The 16,603-nt window shown below is 42.3% G+C and overlaps 1 protein-coding gene across 1 annotated transcript in view; it reads left to right on the plus strand.

Annotated features, from left to right (window-relative positions):
• DOK6 (docking protein 6) overlaps positions 1 to 16,603 on the plus strand; it is a 259,727-nt gene that overhangs the window by 184,802 nt on the left and 58,322 nt on the right. The window contains exon 7 of the mRNA XM_056854359.1: positions 11,748 to 11,865. Within this exon, the coding sequence (XP_056710337.1) occupies positions 11,748 to 11,865 (118 nt within the window). The remainder of the gene's footprint in view (positions 1 to 11,747; positions 11,866 to 16,603) is intronic.

A 16,603-nucleotide genomic window follows, 5' to 3' on the forward strand; every position in this document is an offset into this window, starting at 1 on the left:
TGTCTGTGGTTAGCAAAGTGTTGGGGAGAAGCCGAGAAATGTGAAGAGACATTGGTAAGAGCTAGTGCGTAGCAATGGCGTGAACATATGAAGCTATCAGTCTTTATTAAAACAGTCATAGACCAGCACAGCTCTTCACAATTTACCACTGAAACCCTTAGTATTACACTCTACCCACAGGTTTGTACAAATTGTAAAATAGTTATTTGCACAATTATTATAAACAATTTATACTCCCCATTAAAATTGTTGTCATTCTGACATTCTCAGCAGCGTCTGACAGATTCTACAGGCCGCTGCACAAAACTTTGCTGTTCCTGCTGTAACCTGTGGATTTTCATCTATAAGCAATATTTTAGTATACCCCGGACCTGAATTGCTGGGATGCCTCCTAAGCCAGGGGGAGATAAACTTAGAGTGAACCTCTTGGTATAGTGGACTGTGCAGTAAAGCCTGCTCTGTTGTTTCAAATCCCCTTAACATAGGAAGCTACCTTACACTGAATCAGAGCACTCAGCTATCAAAGTCAGTGTGGTTTGGCAGCAGCTCTGTAGAATCTTAGGTTGAGGTCTAACATCACCTATTATGTGATTCTTTCAACTGGAGAGGCCGGTGACTGAACCTGGCCTTTCTTTGCATGTCAAGCAGGTGCTCTGCCACTGAGCTGTGGTCCTTTCCTGTTTAAGTGTGAGCCTAGGACTGTGGATAAATCTGTTCAAATGCTCAGGCAGCCATGATGATCACTGAGAGACGGTTGTGTTCTCCTGGCCGAACCTATCACATAGGGCTGCTGTGATGATAAAATGAAGGAGGAGAGAATGAGGAGGAAAGGCAAAATTAGAAAAAGAAGAAGAGTTGGTTTTTATATGCCAACTTTCTCTACCACTTAAGGCAGAATCAAACCAGCTTACAACCACCTTCCCTTCCCCCCCCCACAACAGACACCCTGTGAGGTAGGTGAGGCTGAGAGAGTGTGACTAGCTCAAGGTCACCTAGCTGGCTTCATGTGGAAGAGTGGGGAAACAAATCCAGTTCACCAGATTAGCCCCCGCTGCTTATATGGAAGAGTGGGGAATCAATCCTAGTTCTCCAGATCAAAGTTCACCACTCCATACCACCACTCTTAACCACTATACCACTACACCATGCTGATAGTCAGAAATGTAAGTCATTCTGTATCCGTATCTGTTATGGTATACCATATCTATTTTTAAAGCTCTTGGGACCAGGTGCTGGAAACTTGAGGGAAACTAACGCAGTGAAAATCCATTGCCCATGTGTTACTTTATGGTGTACTATAGGCAGAATTCTGACTCCTACAGATTGGAAGCCTGTCTCAGGAATGAATTCTTCCTTCCCTCTTTGCTTGTTCCCCCACAAATCCCCCATCAAAGTCCTTTGTTTACAGAATGATTATTTACTGCAGCCATTATCCATATTGGGCACTGGACACACAGGAATCGACTAGAGCATGCAAGTTGTGTGCAGCTGTTGCACAACACAGTGTGGGGACCCAGGACCAACCTGTGTACTCCACAACGTGTGAAGAGACAGCAGGAAGTGGGGAAGACCGTCTGCTTGAAACCCTGGAGAAATGCTCTCAGTCAGAGTACACAGCGCTAAAGTAGATAGACGTTCTGAAGCAGCCTCATATAATTTGCAAACCATGCTCTGAAGGTCACAGTAGGATTTATTTGAGTGCTACAATTACTTTTATCAGTCTGTATTTTAAAGCAATGTGAACGTGTCCATTTACTTCACATAAATGTTGCAAGCTAGAAAAGCGGGAGGCTATATATAAATATTGTAAAATGCAGGTATAACAACGGCAGTAGCAGCAAAAGGTCAAAATAAATTTATCTTTCATTAGAGACAGAGGACTGGAAATCAATCAAAAGTAAGCAGTTTGAGATTTTTTTAAACTTTTCATAAATTCTTTGATCAGATGGCTGCTAAATTTAAACACTAGCAACATTCTAATTTTTATATGCAGTGTATCTGAGGCTGCTAATTAAAACACTAGTTCTGTGTCATTCCTTCTTCATGTGGACTACATGGAAGATGCTTGTGTATATAAGGAGACCTCATGTCCATGTTCTTCCATGTGTAAAGATCTAAGTCTGTAATGACATTCCTCTGTAACTAATGTTATCACAAATAAATTATATCTTTGCATATTACTCATACGCCACAACTTTATATACTTTGGGTAAAGGTAAAGTATTTCTGACCCATGGGGTGATGTCACATCCCGACATTTACTAGGCAGACCGTGTTTATGGGGTTTGCCATTGCCTTCCCCCGTCATCTACACTTTACCTCCAGCGAGCTGGGTACTCATTTTACCGACCTCGGAAGGATGGAAGGCTGAGTCAACCTTGAGCCGGCTACCTGAAACCGACTTTCGTCGGGATCAAACTCAGGTCGTGAGCAGAGCTTTTGACTGCAGTACTGCAGCTTACCACTCTGCATCACAGGGCTCATACACTTTACATGTTCTTTTATATCTCCTACAAAGCATGTAATGCTTAGTTTTCATAGCAATAAAGTAGCATCCCAGACCTTTGAGAGGCCTTATGCTAAGTTCTATGTGCCTTATGTTAAGTGATCTTTTTACATTTAAATTTCTGGACTATGGTTCAGTACTATGGCAAGATCAGTGCAGTCCATTCAGTGAATGTGGTAGGCCAGTCTTTATAAAGAACCTTTAACAATGGGAGAGATTTGCTCACTGCTTTTAGGTAGAAGATAAAAATCTAGAAAATAGGGCTGTCGATTGGGTTCGAAAAACAGCTGAATTTCCCCTGATTCGGCGGTTTTAAGTTCAGGACGAACCGAACTCAAAAAAGGGTGGGAAACGGGGGAGCCGAATTTGCCAACTTCGGGGTGTTTGGCGAATAAATTCGGCAGATTCGGGGTCCCCCCGCGCGCCTTCACGGGGCTTCCCTGAAGGCGCGCAGGGGGCCCTTTAAACAGATCTGCGCCTAACAGCTGTTAGGCGCAAATCTGTTTCTCCCCCCCCCCCCGCGCACACAGCCTTCAGGGAAGCCCCGTGAAGGCGCCGCTGGCCGAATTTCCCCCCAAACTCCGGATCTCGCGCCAAATTTCGCGGATCCAAAGCAGGGGAGTTCGGACTTTGGCACGGCCCGGATTAAAAAGGGCCGAGGTTTACCGATTTTTTTTTTCAACAGCCCTACTAGAAACAGCTGAGGCTGGAATAAAATGGCTGGACATGAGTTGCCGCCATTGAAAGCAGCAGTCCCAGATCTCCTCTTTTCTCCCCATCTGGTGGCACATTGCTGCCCAGACTTACCATTGCTACAGCCAGGCAGAAAGGGATAAAGCGCAGCAGCAGCAGAGCACCCAGAGCAGGCTCTTATCCACCTCACTCATTGCCCATTATCAACAGCAGCAATGTCTGGATGGGCCTGGACAAAGGGCCAAGCTGTGTCAGCTGGGATACTCTTTGAGAGGCTGCAGCCAGCTGAAGGATCAGTCCCTCCATGGCTAGACAAATAGGGTTGCCAGGTGCCTCTTTGCCACCAGCAAGATGTTTTGGGCCAGAGCCTGAGGAGGGCGGGGTTTGTAGAGGAGAGGGACTTCAATGCCATAGAGTCCAATTGCCAAAGCAGCCATTTTCTCCAGGGGAACTGATCTGTATTGGCTGGAGTTCAGTTGTAATAGCAGAAGTTCTCCAGCTAGTACCTGCAGGTTGACAACCCTATAGACAAGTGGCCAGTCGAGGGGAGGGGCAGACAAGGCACAGGTCCACCCAATAGACAGCCCATCCTGCCAATCAACCCAAGGAAGCTTCAGGGTTGGCATGGAGAAGGTAGGGGTGGGATTGTATGGGAGGCAGGGTTTCAGGAGGGCTATATAAGGAGGGCCCAAATGCAGACCAGGGAGGAAAAAGTGACCCGGCTCTGCAAGGAAGAGGTCGTTGGGTGCAGAGTGGGAAGAGTAATGTGGTGCAACCCCTCCCCTCTCAGATCTGAGGCCATGTAGGCCTTCCCTCCTGTGGGTGATAGCGGCTAAAGGAAGGACATAGAATCATAGAGTTGGAAGGGACCACCAGGGTCATCTAGTCCAACTCCCTGCACAATGCAGGAAATTCACAACTACCTCCCCCACACACACCCAGTGACCCCTCCTCCATGCCCAGAAGATGGCCACGATGCTCTGCCTCTCATGATCTGTCTAAGGTCATAGAATCAGTATTACTGACAGATGGCCACTGCTTTAAAACCTCCAGGGAAGGAGAGCTCACCACCTCCTGAGAAAGCCTGTTTCACTGAGGAACCGCTCTGTTAGATAGTTCTTCCTAATGTTTAGACAGAAACTCTTTTGATCTAATTTCAACCCATTGGTTCTGGTCCTCATCCTCCTCCCTGTAGAATCTCCCTGTAGAAAGGTTACTGTTTTCACCAGCGGCTGCAAGTGGTCTATAACATCTAATTCCAGGCTGACTGTTCATATGGCCAGTAATAAATAGCTGGAAGCTCAAGTTAAGTCAAATAAAGAGATGAGATGGGATCCAGAGGGCCATACAACCAGTTTGTTGTATAAAAGGGTGCTTGTATTTACTTGAAAGGCTGTACCCGATACCACATAGCAAACCACTTTAAAAGCTGTTAGGACTTAAAATAATTTGTAATAGGGCATACAGGTTGCTATTTTTTTTTAAAGTCAGAAATCTCAGGCCTTTAGGAATCCCTAAGTTACATTCCAGACAAAGTCTTAATTTAAAAGGCTCGTGTCTAATAACAGCTTGAGGAAGTTGTCTGGCAAACACCGCAAATGAAACTAAATCATTTCACCTCAAGCGTGTCATCAATAGCGCTTTCCCAAATCTGTAAAACTTTAATAACTGTGTCAATATTTTAAATGTTTTATGTGGACGTAGGCTTTATTTCAGTTCAAGAAGAAGAGCAACAAATTAAACTGAACATATATCAGGGCAATAGCAGAAGGCAAGATATTGAGTATCATGGCCATCGCTTTATGGTCGTGATCTGAATACAACAGCTGCATCCGTGCAAACATTTTCAATTCAGATGGTATCCTACACAGCATTTCACTGTCCATTGTTTTTGTAAAATTTTCTGCACTTAGATCGCACATCCGTTGTACAGATAAACATAACCATTAAATGTGGATGCTCAGATTTTGTGTTAATGCCTTCTAGGGCGAGATAAAAAATCTTCTCCTGTTTCTTTTGAAAGATCTTGGAAGATTTCATTTTTCCCCTCCCTTAGAAAACAAAAAGGCCTTTTGATCTCACATAACATTTGGATAATGTCTAAGATCAAGTAGCCTTCTCCAAGAGAAAAATGAAGCTCTTAAAACTTCAAAAGCTGCACTGGAGGTTGAGGTACTTTCCTCTTATTTGAAGTGAAACCCAAAGGGCGTTTGCAAGCGGCGCTCCCTGCGCTCCTCTTTTATGGGCTTCTCAATAGGAGCGCCAATAAAAACTCATAAGTGAACTGGTTACATGAAAACATGTTTCAGGACAGAAATACAAGCTGGTATCTATCAGACCATGTCGTTAGCTATTTGGAACATATATTTTTTCAGCGGCAGAGATGGCGTATCACATGCAGTTATTTATATCACACAGCTATAGGAAAGGGAAGGAAAAATACAATAAATGGGAATTTTACAAAGATGGATAAAGCTAAACGCACTCAGTAACTAAGGCTGCATGCAGAGCCCTCTTGAAAAAAAATGCAGTAATTGTGCAAATCAGTCATTCAGAGGAACTGATTTTAGCTCATTTCCCATCCTTCTGGCATCCATTTGCATACAGACAAGTTTGGAAGTCTGAATCCATTTAGATGACTTTGTGCAACGCTAAGTAAAATATACTTCATTCAGATGAAACTAACTGAATTGAAACACATTTTTTTTTATTTTGATAAATATAACAAATTCATTCAGAATCAAGGTGTTACTAAAGTTTTCATTGTGGCTGAGTCAGATTTTTGTAGTTGTCAGTTTTTTTATCAAACATTAGGTGCTTTCACACATGCTGAATAAAGCACTTCCAATCCACTTTCAATGCACTTGGCATTGCACTGGATTTTACTGTGCGAAACGGCAAAACCCAATTGCAAACGATCGTTAAATTGCATTGAAAGTGGATTGAAAGTGCATTATTCGGCATGTGCGAAAGCGCCAGTTGTCTTTTCAGGAAGGCAGAATTCTTAGAAAGGTAGAATGTTTCATCAGACCGGCAGCTACATGTTCTGAAAAATGAATGTGTTTGGCTCCGAACTTTGCTGTCCTTTATTCCACAGCAGTCTCCATCATGTTCTATTTTCCTTTTCGTTCAGTTTTTTTTTTCCTTTGCGAAAACTGTCAGCAAAATAAAGGATATTTAACAGGTAATCTTTTGTGATCTGTATTATGCACCATCAACGATGTGTAATATAACCCACAGTAACAGGCTGGCACAGATAACTAGTATACACTGATTCAGTTACATACATGTTTTAAAATTTTCTCTTGGTTAACAATGAGGAGGGGGAAAGTCAAGCAGAATTTAAGAGCAGCCAGTTTCTAACTTGTTGAATAGAGTTTCCTTCTTAACTGTTACACACACATAATTATGAACCAGAGAGAACCGACAGTCAAAGATACAACTGCTGAGGTGTATGAGAAACAAATCTATGTTCCATGCCAAATAAAAGCATGCTAAAAATTGAACACAAGATCCACATTATCTCAGCAAATTTCCAGTGCTTATAATACGGAAATAGCAAGATATTCTCAACACAAGTGGTATTTATCACTTATATTTTTAAAGTGACCATGCAGAAATATAAGAAGTGGGGTTCTTGTTTAGAGGCATTCTTTGTGTAAGTATGTAACTTACCTTTTGTATGAAATATGCATTATGCCATCCTGCATTCTAAGAATTCTGCCTTCCTGAAAAGACAACTGTTGCTTTCACACATGCCGAATAATGCACTTCCTTTCCACTTTCAATGCAATTTAACGATTGTTTGCAAGTGGATGGCCATCCAGCCAGCGTGGTGTAGTGGTTAAGAGCAGTGGTTTGGAAGCGGTGGACTCTGATCTGGAGAACTGGGTTTAACCCCACACTCCTCCACATGAGTGGCGGAGGCTAAGGGTGAACTGGAATTGTTTCCCAATTCCTCCACATAAAGCCAGCTGGGTGACTGACCTTGGGCTAGTCACCCTCTCTCAGCCACACCTACCTTACAGGGTGTATGTTGTGGGGAGGGGAAGGGAAGGTAATCGTCAGCCGGTTTGATTCTTCCTTCAGTGGTGGAGAAAGTCAGCTATGACGCACCCCCCTTCCAACCACTTCAATATCCCACTCACTCAGCCCGGCCGCATATGCTGAGGGGAAAAGGCGTTGTTGGCCTGAGTATATTTGTGAGGAGAATTGTTTTTTTTCCTCTTCTCCTCCAGTCCCACACCCGTATTTACCTCAGTGAGAAATAGGAGACAAGAGGCTTTTCAACTTAAACAGAGAAAACAGGGAAGTTTATTCAAGAGAACTTACAGAGGTTGGTTTTTAAGAAAAGGCAGAATATTTTGGAGGGGAAACTCAGAGTTGGATTGATACAAGCAAGATTACTTCAGAGAAATAGCTTAGATGTTCCCTTTACTCAAGTTACTTTCAGTTCTCAGTTCTCAAGCTTAGTTCTACCTCACAGAACTATTATTCAGACGTTCAGACCCTCAGTCTGTCATTCAGCTTCAGACTCTTAGACTCTGTCCCCAGCCTAGCTCTCTCTCTGACTGCCCCCACCTAAGTGGCTGTAATCCTCCACACCTTCCTGCCACTGGAATAGCTCTACCTCAGAGACTAATTCCCCTTGTGACTTGAGAATGGGCCCTCTCTAACCCAGTTCTCCCTCCTGTCACTCCCACAGGTTGTGTGTGTCAATAGCTCTGGCTTTCACAGAACCCCTCAGGTTCACAGAGTATAGTCTGGCTTCTTCTTCGTCTCTTCACCCAGCTCTGAATCTAACACAGCGCTCTTTGGCTGGTCCCAAACTTCGAATCCTATCACAGCCCTCCTATCCAGGCTGGGTCCCAAACTTCGAATCCCTTCTGTCTCTCAGAGCTCAGAGTGTCAGCTCTCTGGCTGCGCCCACTCTTCGCCTGTCAGCTCTTGCTGCTGGCTAACCCCTTATCCGTCACATCAGCATATAAAAACCAACTCTTCTTCATCATCATCCTCTCTATTCTAAAAGAAAGTGTATACGTTCAAAAGTGGGCAATAATTCGATATGGTCCTTGCAGTCTTGTATTTTCTGATGACTGGGGAGAAAGAAACACCGTCATAATGTACAGCGTGCCATTCTGTGTGTCCCTTTTCAACGTGTCCCCATTGCCCTTTAATCATTGCACAAATAGCCACAGTAGAGGGGCCACATGAGAATTAATGCTGGTTTTTTCTGAACCATTACCTCCTAATGAGATTGCTGCTTGCAAACCCATGAACTTTCCACAGAACACTGGCTCGCAGAGTAGCCGATTTTCAATTCTGTTCAGCCTTCATTCCCAAATCAAGCTAAGGCTGGTTAGGAAAAGAGCTTTTCTTGGCAGCTTTTTTCCCTCAGGAATTTTGTTTTCATCTAGAATTTCAGTGGGAATATCAGTAGCAGTTTTAGGCTCTGCCCTGGAGCAGTTCACCTGTAATTTATTTTCATGGTTCTAGCAGTCTGCAGACTATTTTACTAATAGTGTGCTACCTCTCACCCGCCCACATGCCATTTCTACTTGCTCCGTGGAAAGTAGACAGGACCATCTTGTCAGGACACGTTTTCGTGATACCCTTTCATTTTATTCTGTTCTGAGATACACTTTCTTATATCTTATAATAAGTTCTTTAGCTCGTTATAACTTGATACAGCTGGCATCATTTTGCTACTTATACAGAAATCTTGGGTTATATATCATTGCTGTTCAGAGCATTTTCAGTCTGTCTCATCATATAGTTTCTGCAAGACAACCCATGGTAAACTTATATTGAAAATTCACACTTTCTGATTGCAGGTGAAATACTCTGTAACTGTTGTCACCCCTGGTTCTGTGTTGTCTTACTACTGTAACAGAGGATTTTTGGTTCCAAATACTTGGAGAATGCCTGGATCCCCCAGACAGCTTTTACGACGCTGCCTTATAGTTACTGCACTGTATAGTTACATTACATATCCCATGAAGGGACAGCATTGCCAATAAATTGTGCTCAGGGAGGTCTGTACCCTTCCCACAGTCTGTTTGAGGAATACAAATTCATTATGTCACCCTAGTAAGCCGAGAGGACTTGCAACATCTTGTGTATGCTCACTGAGAGTTGTTCTATATGGTGGCAAACTGTAGCTCCAAAGGTTCTTCATATATATATCTTATTTAGTCCATTGCTTCCTGGATATTTTGGAACACACATCTAGCCTGATCATATTCCAAGAAGCTACAAAATAATCTACATTTTTCCTTCCTTCATGCTCAAACACATACTTGCATTATTATTGCATTGTTAATGGATATTCTGTTTGTGACTTGAAAAACCCGCTAGTCCAAGCGATTCCATCTTTGCCGTGTACAGCCAGGGCATTGTGCCTAAATTCAGGCTTCTGTACATACTATACCATCTGCTTTGGGTACCCTACATGAAAACCAAATGGTGGGCATATTTACCAAGAAGAGTTTCTATGTCCAGTCCTATGAATGGAACATATAGTCCATGTATTGCATTGCATACTGTACCCAAAGTGCTGAATAGATAATTCCTAGGGTGAAGGGAGTGGGACATTGAATACACCTTTCCCATGTTGCGGGAGCTGGCGGATTGTGCCAACGCCCAGGAATAACCACCAGTACCAGTAGAGCTTGTAGAAAATGCACTTGTTTATTCACAGTGCTATACACACACTCTTCCACCACTATCTCCTGACATAGACTCATGGAGTCAAATACTTATATACAGATGCCATCTCCAGGCAGCAATTAGTGTTACAGGCCGAGTCACCCTCCAAGTGCAACTCATTACCTTCAGGCTGAGTTACCCTACAGGTGCAACTCATTAACTCAGTCTCAGCCCTTCTAGGGGCTTTCCAGGTTATTACATCAGCTTAGCTTGACACTTAGATCCCCTGAATCTAAATCCACCTGTCATAGCTAATATGAACAGACTTGCATATTCTGTCATCCGACTCCCCCCCCCCCATATGACTGGTCTTCTCAAAACTGACAGCGAAATGCATAAGCAGCACACTTATGCATTAGTGGATCTTTTTTTGTTGAAGGCAGAAGAAGGGGAGGCACAGGTCAATCTTCTTTCACTCTTCTTATATGATGCTGATCTTACTCTTGATGATCTGTCATAATTTGCTACTGCAGCTGCTATACTAAAGTGAATTTGACTGCATTTCCTGCTCTTACCAAGGGAGAGGCATGCATAAAATGAAACTGCAATTTTACGAGCAGAGTAAGAAAGGGGAAATCATTGAAACAATAACTGTCGAGATACATAGGTAGCAAAGAACAAGGAAAGGGGAAAGAATACAAATTTTATTGGAGGCGTTATAAGAGATGCTTCTCAGCCTTTTGGTAAATGCCCAGAAGAAGAGATGCTGACATTTGTGGCCCAAACCCAATCTCTTATTTGATTCAGAAAATAGCCACAGTGAAAGGAATGCTGAGCTGAGCTACTACCAAAGATGGCATACAATAGGAAGTTCTGAAATTAGCTGTCCCATAACCCCCAGTGAGTAACAGCTCCTTTTAGAATAGCAGTTTTCATGCAAACATCTCTTATGACAGTGAGTTACGAAGCAGATAAGGAAGAGAAGGAGAGCGGTAATTAACTCACATGGACACAGCTATGTACTGCTAAAATAGCAGTTGCATTTGCTGAGAATAATTCAGAAACATCTCACCAAGAAGAGTTGGTTTTTATATGCCGACTTTCTCTACCACTTAAGGCAGAATGAAACCGGCTTACAATCACCTTCCCTCTCCCTCCCCAAAATAAACACCCTGTGAGGTAAGTGGGGCTGAGAAAGCTCTAAGAGAACTGTGACTAGCCCAAGGTTACCCAGCTGGCTTCATGTGGAGGAGTGGGGAAACCAACCTGGTTCACCAGATTAGCTTCCGGCGCTCTTGTGGAAGAGTGGGGAATCAAACCCGGTTCTCCAGATTAGAGTCCACCGTTCTTAACCACTACACCACTTTGGCTCCCCATAACCCTCAATAAAAGCAGTGGAGTCAATGAAATAGGGGAACACCTCCTAGCTGGAGGTGTTTACAATTCCATGCAATGGACACATAAAAGATTGATTATTTTAATTTGCTTATCTGTGAGGGTTGTCCTTAACACATAAGAGCGGTAACATGGTTAAAGACTATGGTTAAAATGTAAAATAAACATTTAAAATGTTCAGAATGTTTTTTTTTTCTCCTCTGCAGATTATTTCCCCCACATGAAGCCAGCTGGGTAACCTTGGGCTAGTCGCAGCTCTCTTAGAGCTCTCTCAGCCTCAAGTACCTCACAGGGTGACTGTTGTGGAGAGGGGAAGGGAAGGAGATTGTAAGCCAGTTTGATTCTCCCTTAAGTGGTAGAGAAAGTAGGCATATAAAAACCAACTCTTCTTCTTCTTCTCCCAATTACAGCTCACTAATTACAATGCTGCTTGCAATAGTGAGGATGTCTTCAAACACATGGGCAGATGGATTGGATAATAGGCGTTAACTCTTCTTTTTTGCAGCTTCAGACCAGTTTGACTGAGCCAATGACATTACCAAAATCAATCTCACTTCCTCGCAGTGCATACTGGCATCACATCACTCGGCAGAACAGCATGGGAGAAATCTACAGTTTACAAGGTAAGCTGCTTGAGAAGTCGAATGGCTTGTCCGCTGGCTTCCCTCACATTGAGGAAAACTCATGCAAATTACTTTCATCCAACGTGGCGGTTTTCTTCCTGTTTCAGTTTCTCAGGCTTGTCGTCAAACTCAGCAGGAGTCGTAAGGGATGCCTTTTCTCCCCCGCTTCCTTTCTTAACTTTATAGACAATTAGAACATATCATTACAAGAAATGATGCATAGGTTGAGTGGAAAAAACAATTTGACACTTTAGATTTGAAAATGATTTTGTGTATAATATGTACCTTCTTTTTATCTAATGAATTACCAAATTTCCCATACATAAAACTGTATTCTGAGGGAAATCTTGATTTAAAAAAAAAAATGGTACAGTCCCTCACAAAGGTTTAGAGCAGTGGTTCCCAAAGTGGGCAGTACTACCCCCTGGGGGGCAGTGGGATTACCTAGGACTGCACTAAGAGGCAAGGGGGCAGCAGGGGTCGCTAGAGGTTGGCCCCTTCAACTGTGTTCACTAATTTACAATAGATCAAGCTATGGCACCATGCTGGCAAATTTGGTGGAAACTAACAGACCTTTCCCCCAGACTTTGAAGAGCTGGTACCACTGGATCAAGTTCATCAGTTTCGTTGAATAAATTTCAACTAAAAAGTTTTAATTTGATTTTGAATAGATGTGTAATTAATTGTTACTGTTTTCAAATTTTATTGTTATTATCTTCTTTAGTGGGTCATACAAACCCCTATTTTGAATAATGCTTTTTATAGGGTAGGGGGTGCTGGGGTTGAGTTTGTGGAACAAAGGGGGCGGTGGCCCGAAAGGTTTGGGAACCATTGGTTTAGACATTTTTTAGAGGCAAATAAATAGGCTGTTTCTAGTGGTATCTTGTCTTGTATAAAAGGAAATGTGAGGCCGTTCTGAATGTTTGAGGAAGGGAGTCTGTGTACTATCAGAACAGATGCTGGAAAGGAAATTTACAGTGATCTGTTTTGAGGGCAGACAAGCAGGAAGAAAGCTGATAAACTCCTCTAGGTCTTCTTGAAATTTTCAAACTTCCTGTGGATTTTATGTGTAGTAGCTAGTTACTTCTGGTTGCTCTTCTCAGTCTATACCCAGCTGAGGGAACCGATTCAAGACAGGGCATGATGTTCTGCTTTTCTTTACCTCCCGAATCTTCACTTCATAGCATAAAATATATTTCACATTCCCTTCTGCTTATGGCTTTGCCTATTTGCTTGTTTTGGATCAGTTCAAGTTTCCAGACCGTTTCCAAAGGAAGCCCCACACAGAGTGCATTACAGCAGTCAAATCTCAGCGTGATTAGAGCATAGATCACCATGACCAAACCATGCATATCAAAGAATGGGTGAAGCTGGTATATCAGCTGAAGCTGATAAAAGGTGATACGTGCTATAGAGACAATCTGCACCTCCAACCATATGCCAGGATCAGCAGCACCCCTAGGCTATGAACTTTCTTCTTCCTGTTTCCTTCTCAAACCCATTTCCTCCATCCTGGTCATTCCCCCCCCCCCCTTTCTCTCCTAAAACCGCCTAACTGGAGATATCTATCTTCATTAAATCTCACACTTTTCTGTCAAAACTACTGAATACCGTCTTGGTTTGTTTTCCTCCCCCTGACTGGGGAAAGAGATGTGAAAGGCCAAAGTGGCATCTTCCCAAATCTATGCACTTCTCTTCAGTGTACTTATCATGCACATGTATGCTTCCATGTATTCTCATTCACAAAAAAAAAAAAAAAAATTGCCATCACATCACAGCTGACTTATGGCAACCCCTGGTGGGGTTTTCAAAGCAAGAGATGTTCAGAGGTGGTTTGCCATTGCCTGCCTCCGCATCATGACCCTGATATTCCTTGGTGGTCTCCCATCCAAATACTGATCAGGGCCAACCCTGCTTAGCTTCCGAGATCTGCAGAAATCGAACTAACCTAGGGTATCCAGGTCAGGGCCATTCACACAATCAGAAGTTTCAATTCTACTCGAGTAGAATTTTGCTATTATGATTCTCCCCATATCACTAATACCAATGATCATGTGTTTGTGTTAGTCAAAAAGGGCAAGAGTCCAGTAGCACCTTAAAGACTAACAAAAATATTTTCTGGTAGGGTATGAGCTTTCGTGAGCCACAGCTCACTTCTTCACTGTGAATTATCATGTGTTTGTGTGTTTGATATGTAGAGATGGGTGGATGGAGACTGGGTGGATGGAGACTGTGTGGCAAATATTCATATGGTGTTAAGATTTAAAAGTAAAAGTTAAATAATGACCTACTTAATTGTGCTTCTTGCGAAGTAGGTATGTTTCTATGTTCAAAAAGTATGCGTGGGGTTACTGCCAAAAAGGCATTTCTGTGTTGAGTTGTGCTTCATCATGTTGTGTGTTTTCCCTGTTTCTGCTCCATAGAATGCTGGGGAAATGTATAACATGATGACATCAGAGCATGTGGTATGTTTTAGCACATGTTAAGGACAGCAAACATTGACCACATGGATACCAATTTTGGTGGCAGCTTCTTGTTTCTTGCAACATGTAGTTCTCCCCACAAGTAATATATTGGTGTCTTTGATGCTTGATTCTAATAGGATATAGGAGGATGTGTTGTTGTATCACAAGTCCTGGTGATCTTCCAAGTTAACAATTCTTTTACATGGAATTTGAATAGAAATTGGCATGTATTTTAATACATAATATTATATCTAATAGCCATGTTTTCAAATCTTGTACTGTGTTTATGCATGCTAATAAGGCAAACTGTGATTGTTTGTGCATAGGAACTTTTCAATGTGTCAAGTGCCCTTAAGATGTTAAAGAATAGATGGATTTATGGATTTACCAGTGTGTTGCTTGAGCATATCCCTTCTGCATTCTGTTTTTTTTTTTTTGTTCAACTGCTTGCTAGATTGTATTTTCTAATTAAAATCATCAGCTCTTCAGATGAAAGGTGTCCTACATGCATTGATCTGTATACATAAGCAGGCATATTCAGGTACACAGTCTTATGAGTAACTAATGTAATAATGATAAGTTTGTGTATCACTGGCATTCCTATTTAATTTGATGGTAGGACAGATAAAGGTACTGCCACCCTTTATATAAGTCAGGTCTTCATACCTAATTTTAAAAGGTAACGAATGAGTCAAAGTTATGACTTTTTGATGGTTTTAAAAAGAAGCAGTTTCTTCTTAACCGTACCTAGTAGTTGGGTGATGTATAGAAGCTCTCATATTAATTCCCAATATTTGAACCTGACCATTTGTGGCATTCTGTTTATGCCCATTCTCCATTCAACTCACATTAATCTTTGTGTGTGTGTGTGTGTGTGTGTGTGTGTGCATGCATGTGTGCTGAAGATAGGTTTATGCGGTCAATTTGTAAACCAGAGACAGGTTTTAGAACATATAGGACATATGGATTGTGTTTCCTGAGGGAGTGCTTAACAGGATTTAATTAAGCTGGAACAGTGTGAAGAAAAGATTTTTTTTAAATAGAATGTTTGTTTCTTTTTTAAAAATTGTGTTTCTTAAATTAACATCAGCAGGTAGGCAGTGCCTGAAAATATTTCAAAACATACATACATTTCAAAACATACATATTTCAGAACAAATATTTCAAAATCATACATATAATGAAATATGTGGTTTTATGTCCTAAATTCAACGGATATTGTAACTCACTGAAATATTTCCAAAAGAGCACTCTTAAGTAAAGCACAATACATGAGTATTGAAGCATGATAAATTGTTTCAGTTTTTTTGAAGTCAGCAACTTTTCACTTGGGTGGGGGTTTAGCGGCCCTCCATCAGGGCCAACCCATGGACCAAACACACCAAGTGTATGGGTGCCAAATCAGCAGGAGGTACCACCTGAAACAGAATTTTCTGTTGCTGCTTCCCAGACTGGGTCTAAGGCAGGCTGCAGAGTCTGTAGGAGGTTGCTAGCAGGCGCATGCTCCCACCATGGTCCGGTGGACTGCAGAGTGTTCTTCATGACTTGTTACAACTAGGGTGACACAAATGGAGGGGGAGCGTGTACCTTCCCCCTTGCCACGATCCCTTGCTTAAAGTTGCAAAAAGAGTTGAGCCAGCCCTGACCTCAATCCTAGACTTGGAATCTGGACATGTTGAGAGCCAGTGTGGTGTAGTGGTTAAGAGTGGTGGTCTGGAGTAATAGACTAATCTGAAGAACCAGGTTTGATTGCCCACTCCTCCACATGAGCGACAGAGGCTAATCTGGTGAACTGGATTTGTTTCCCCACTCCAACACATGAAGCCAGTTGGGTGACCTTGGGCTAGTCACAGCTCTCTCAGCCCCACCTACCTCACAAGGTGTCTGTTGTGGGGAGGGTAAGGGAAAGTGACTGTAAGCCAGTTTGGTTCTTCCTTAAGTGGTAGAGAAAGTCGGCATATAAAAACCAACTCTTCTTCTTCTTCAATTTAAAGATGCAAGCCTTTTTTGCTTATTAAGGAATGGGATATGATGAAGGCTTTGAGATTCTTGGCAGAAGAGAGCAAATAAATATAGTATGGTAATATAGAAATGCTAAAAGACTGATATTCTACTGGCATGTGCCAAGGATATATATCTTATTGATCCTTTTTCCTTCCTCCTAATTACTGTTTTTGCGACAAAAGTCATAAACAGCAAGGCATCACACACTAAAAGGGAAGTCTAAGATTTATTACCTGAGTTACCACGTGATTTAACTACTGCAGCCAAAA

Source organism: Euleptes europaea, chromosome 8 (genome assembly GCF_029931775.1).
Source record: "Euleptes europaea isolate rEulEur1 chromosome 8, rEulEur1.hap1, whole genome shotgun sequence".
Lineage (NCBI taxonomy): Eukaryota > Metazoa > Chordata > Lepidosauria > Squamata > Sphaerodactylidae > Euleptes > Euleptes europaea.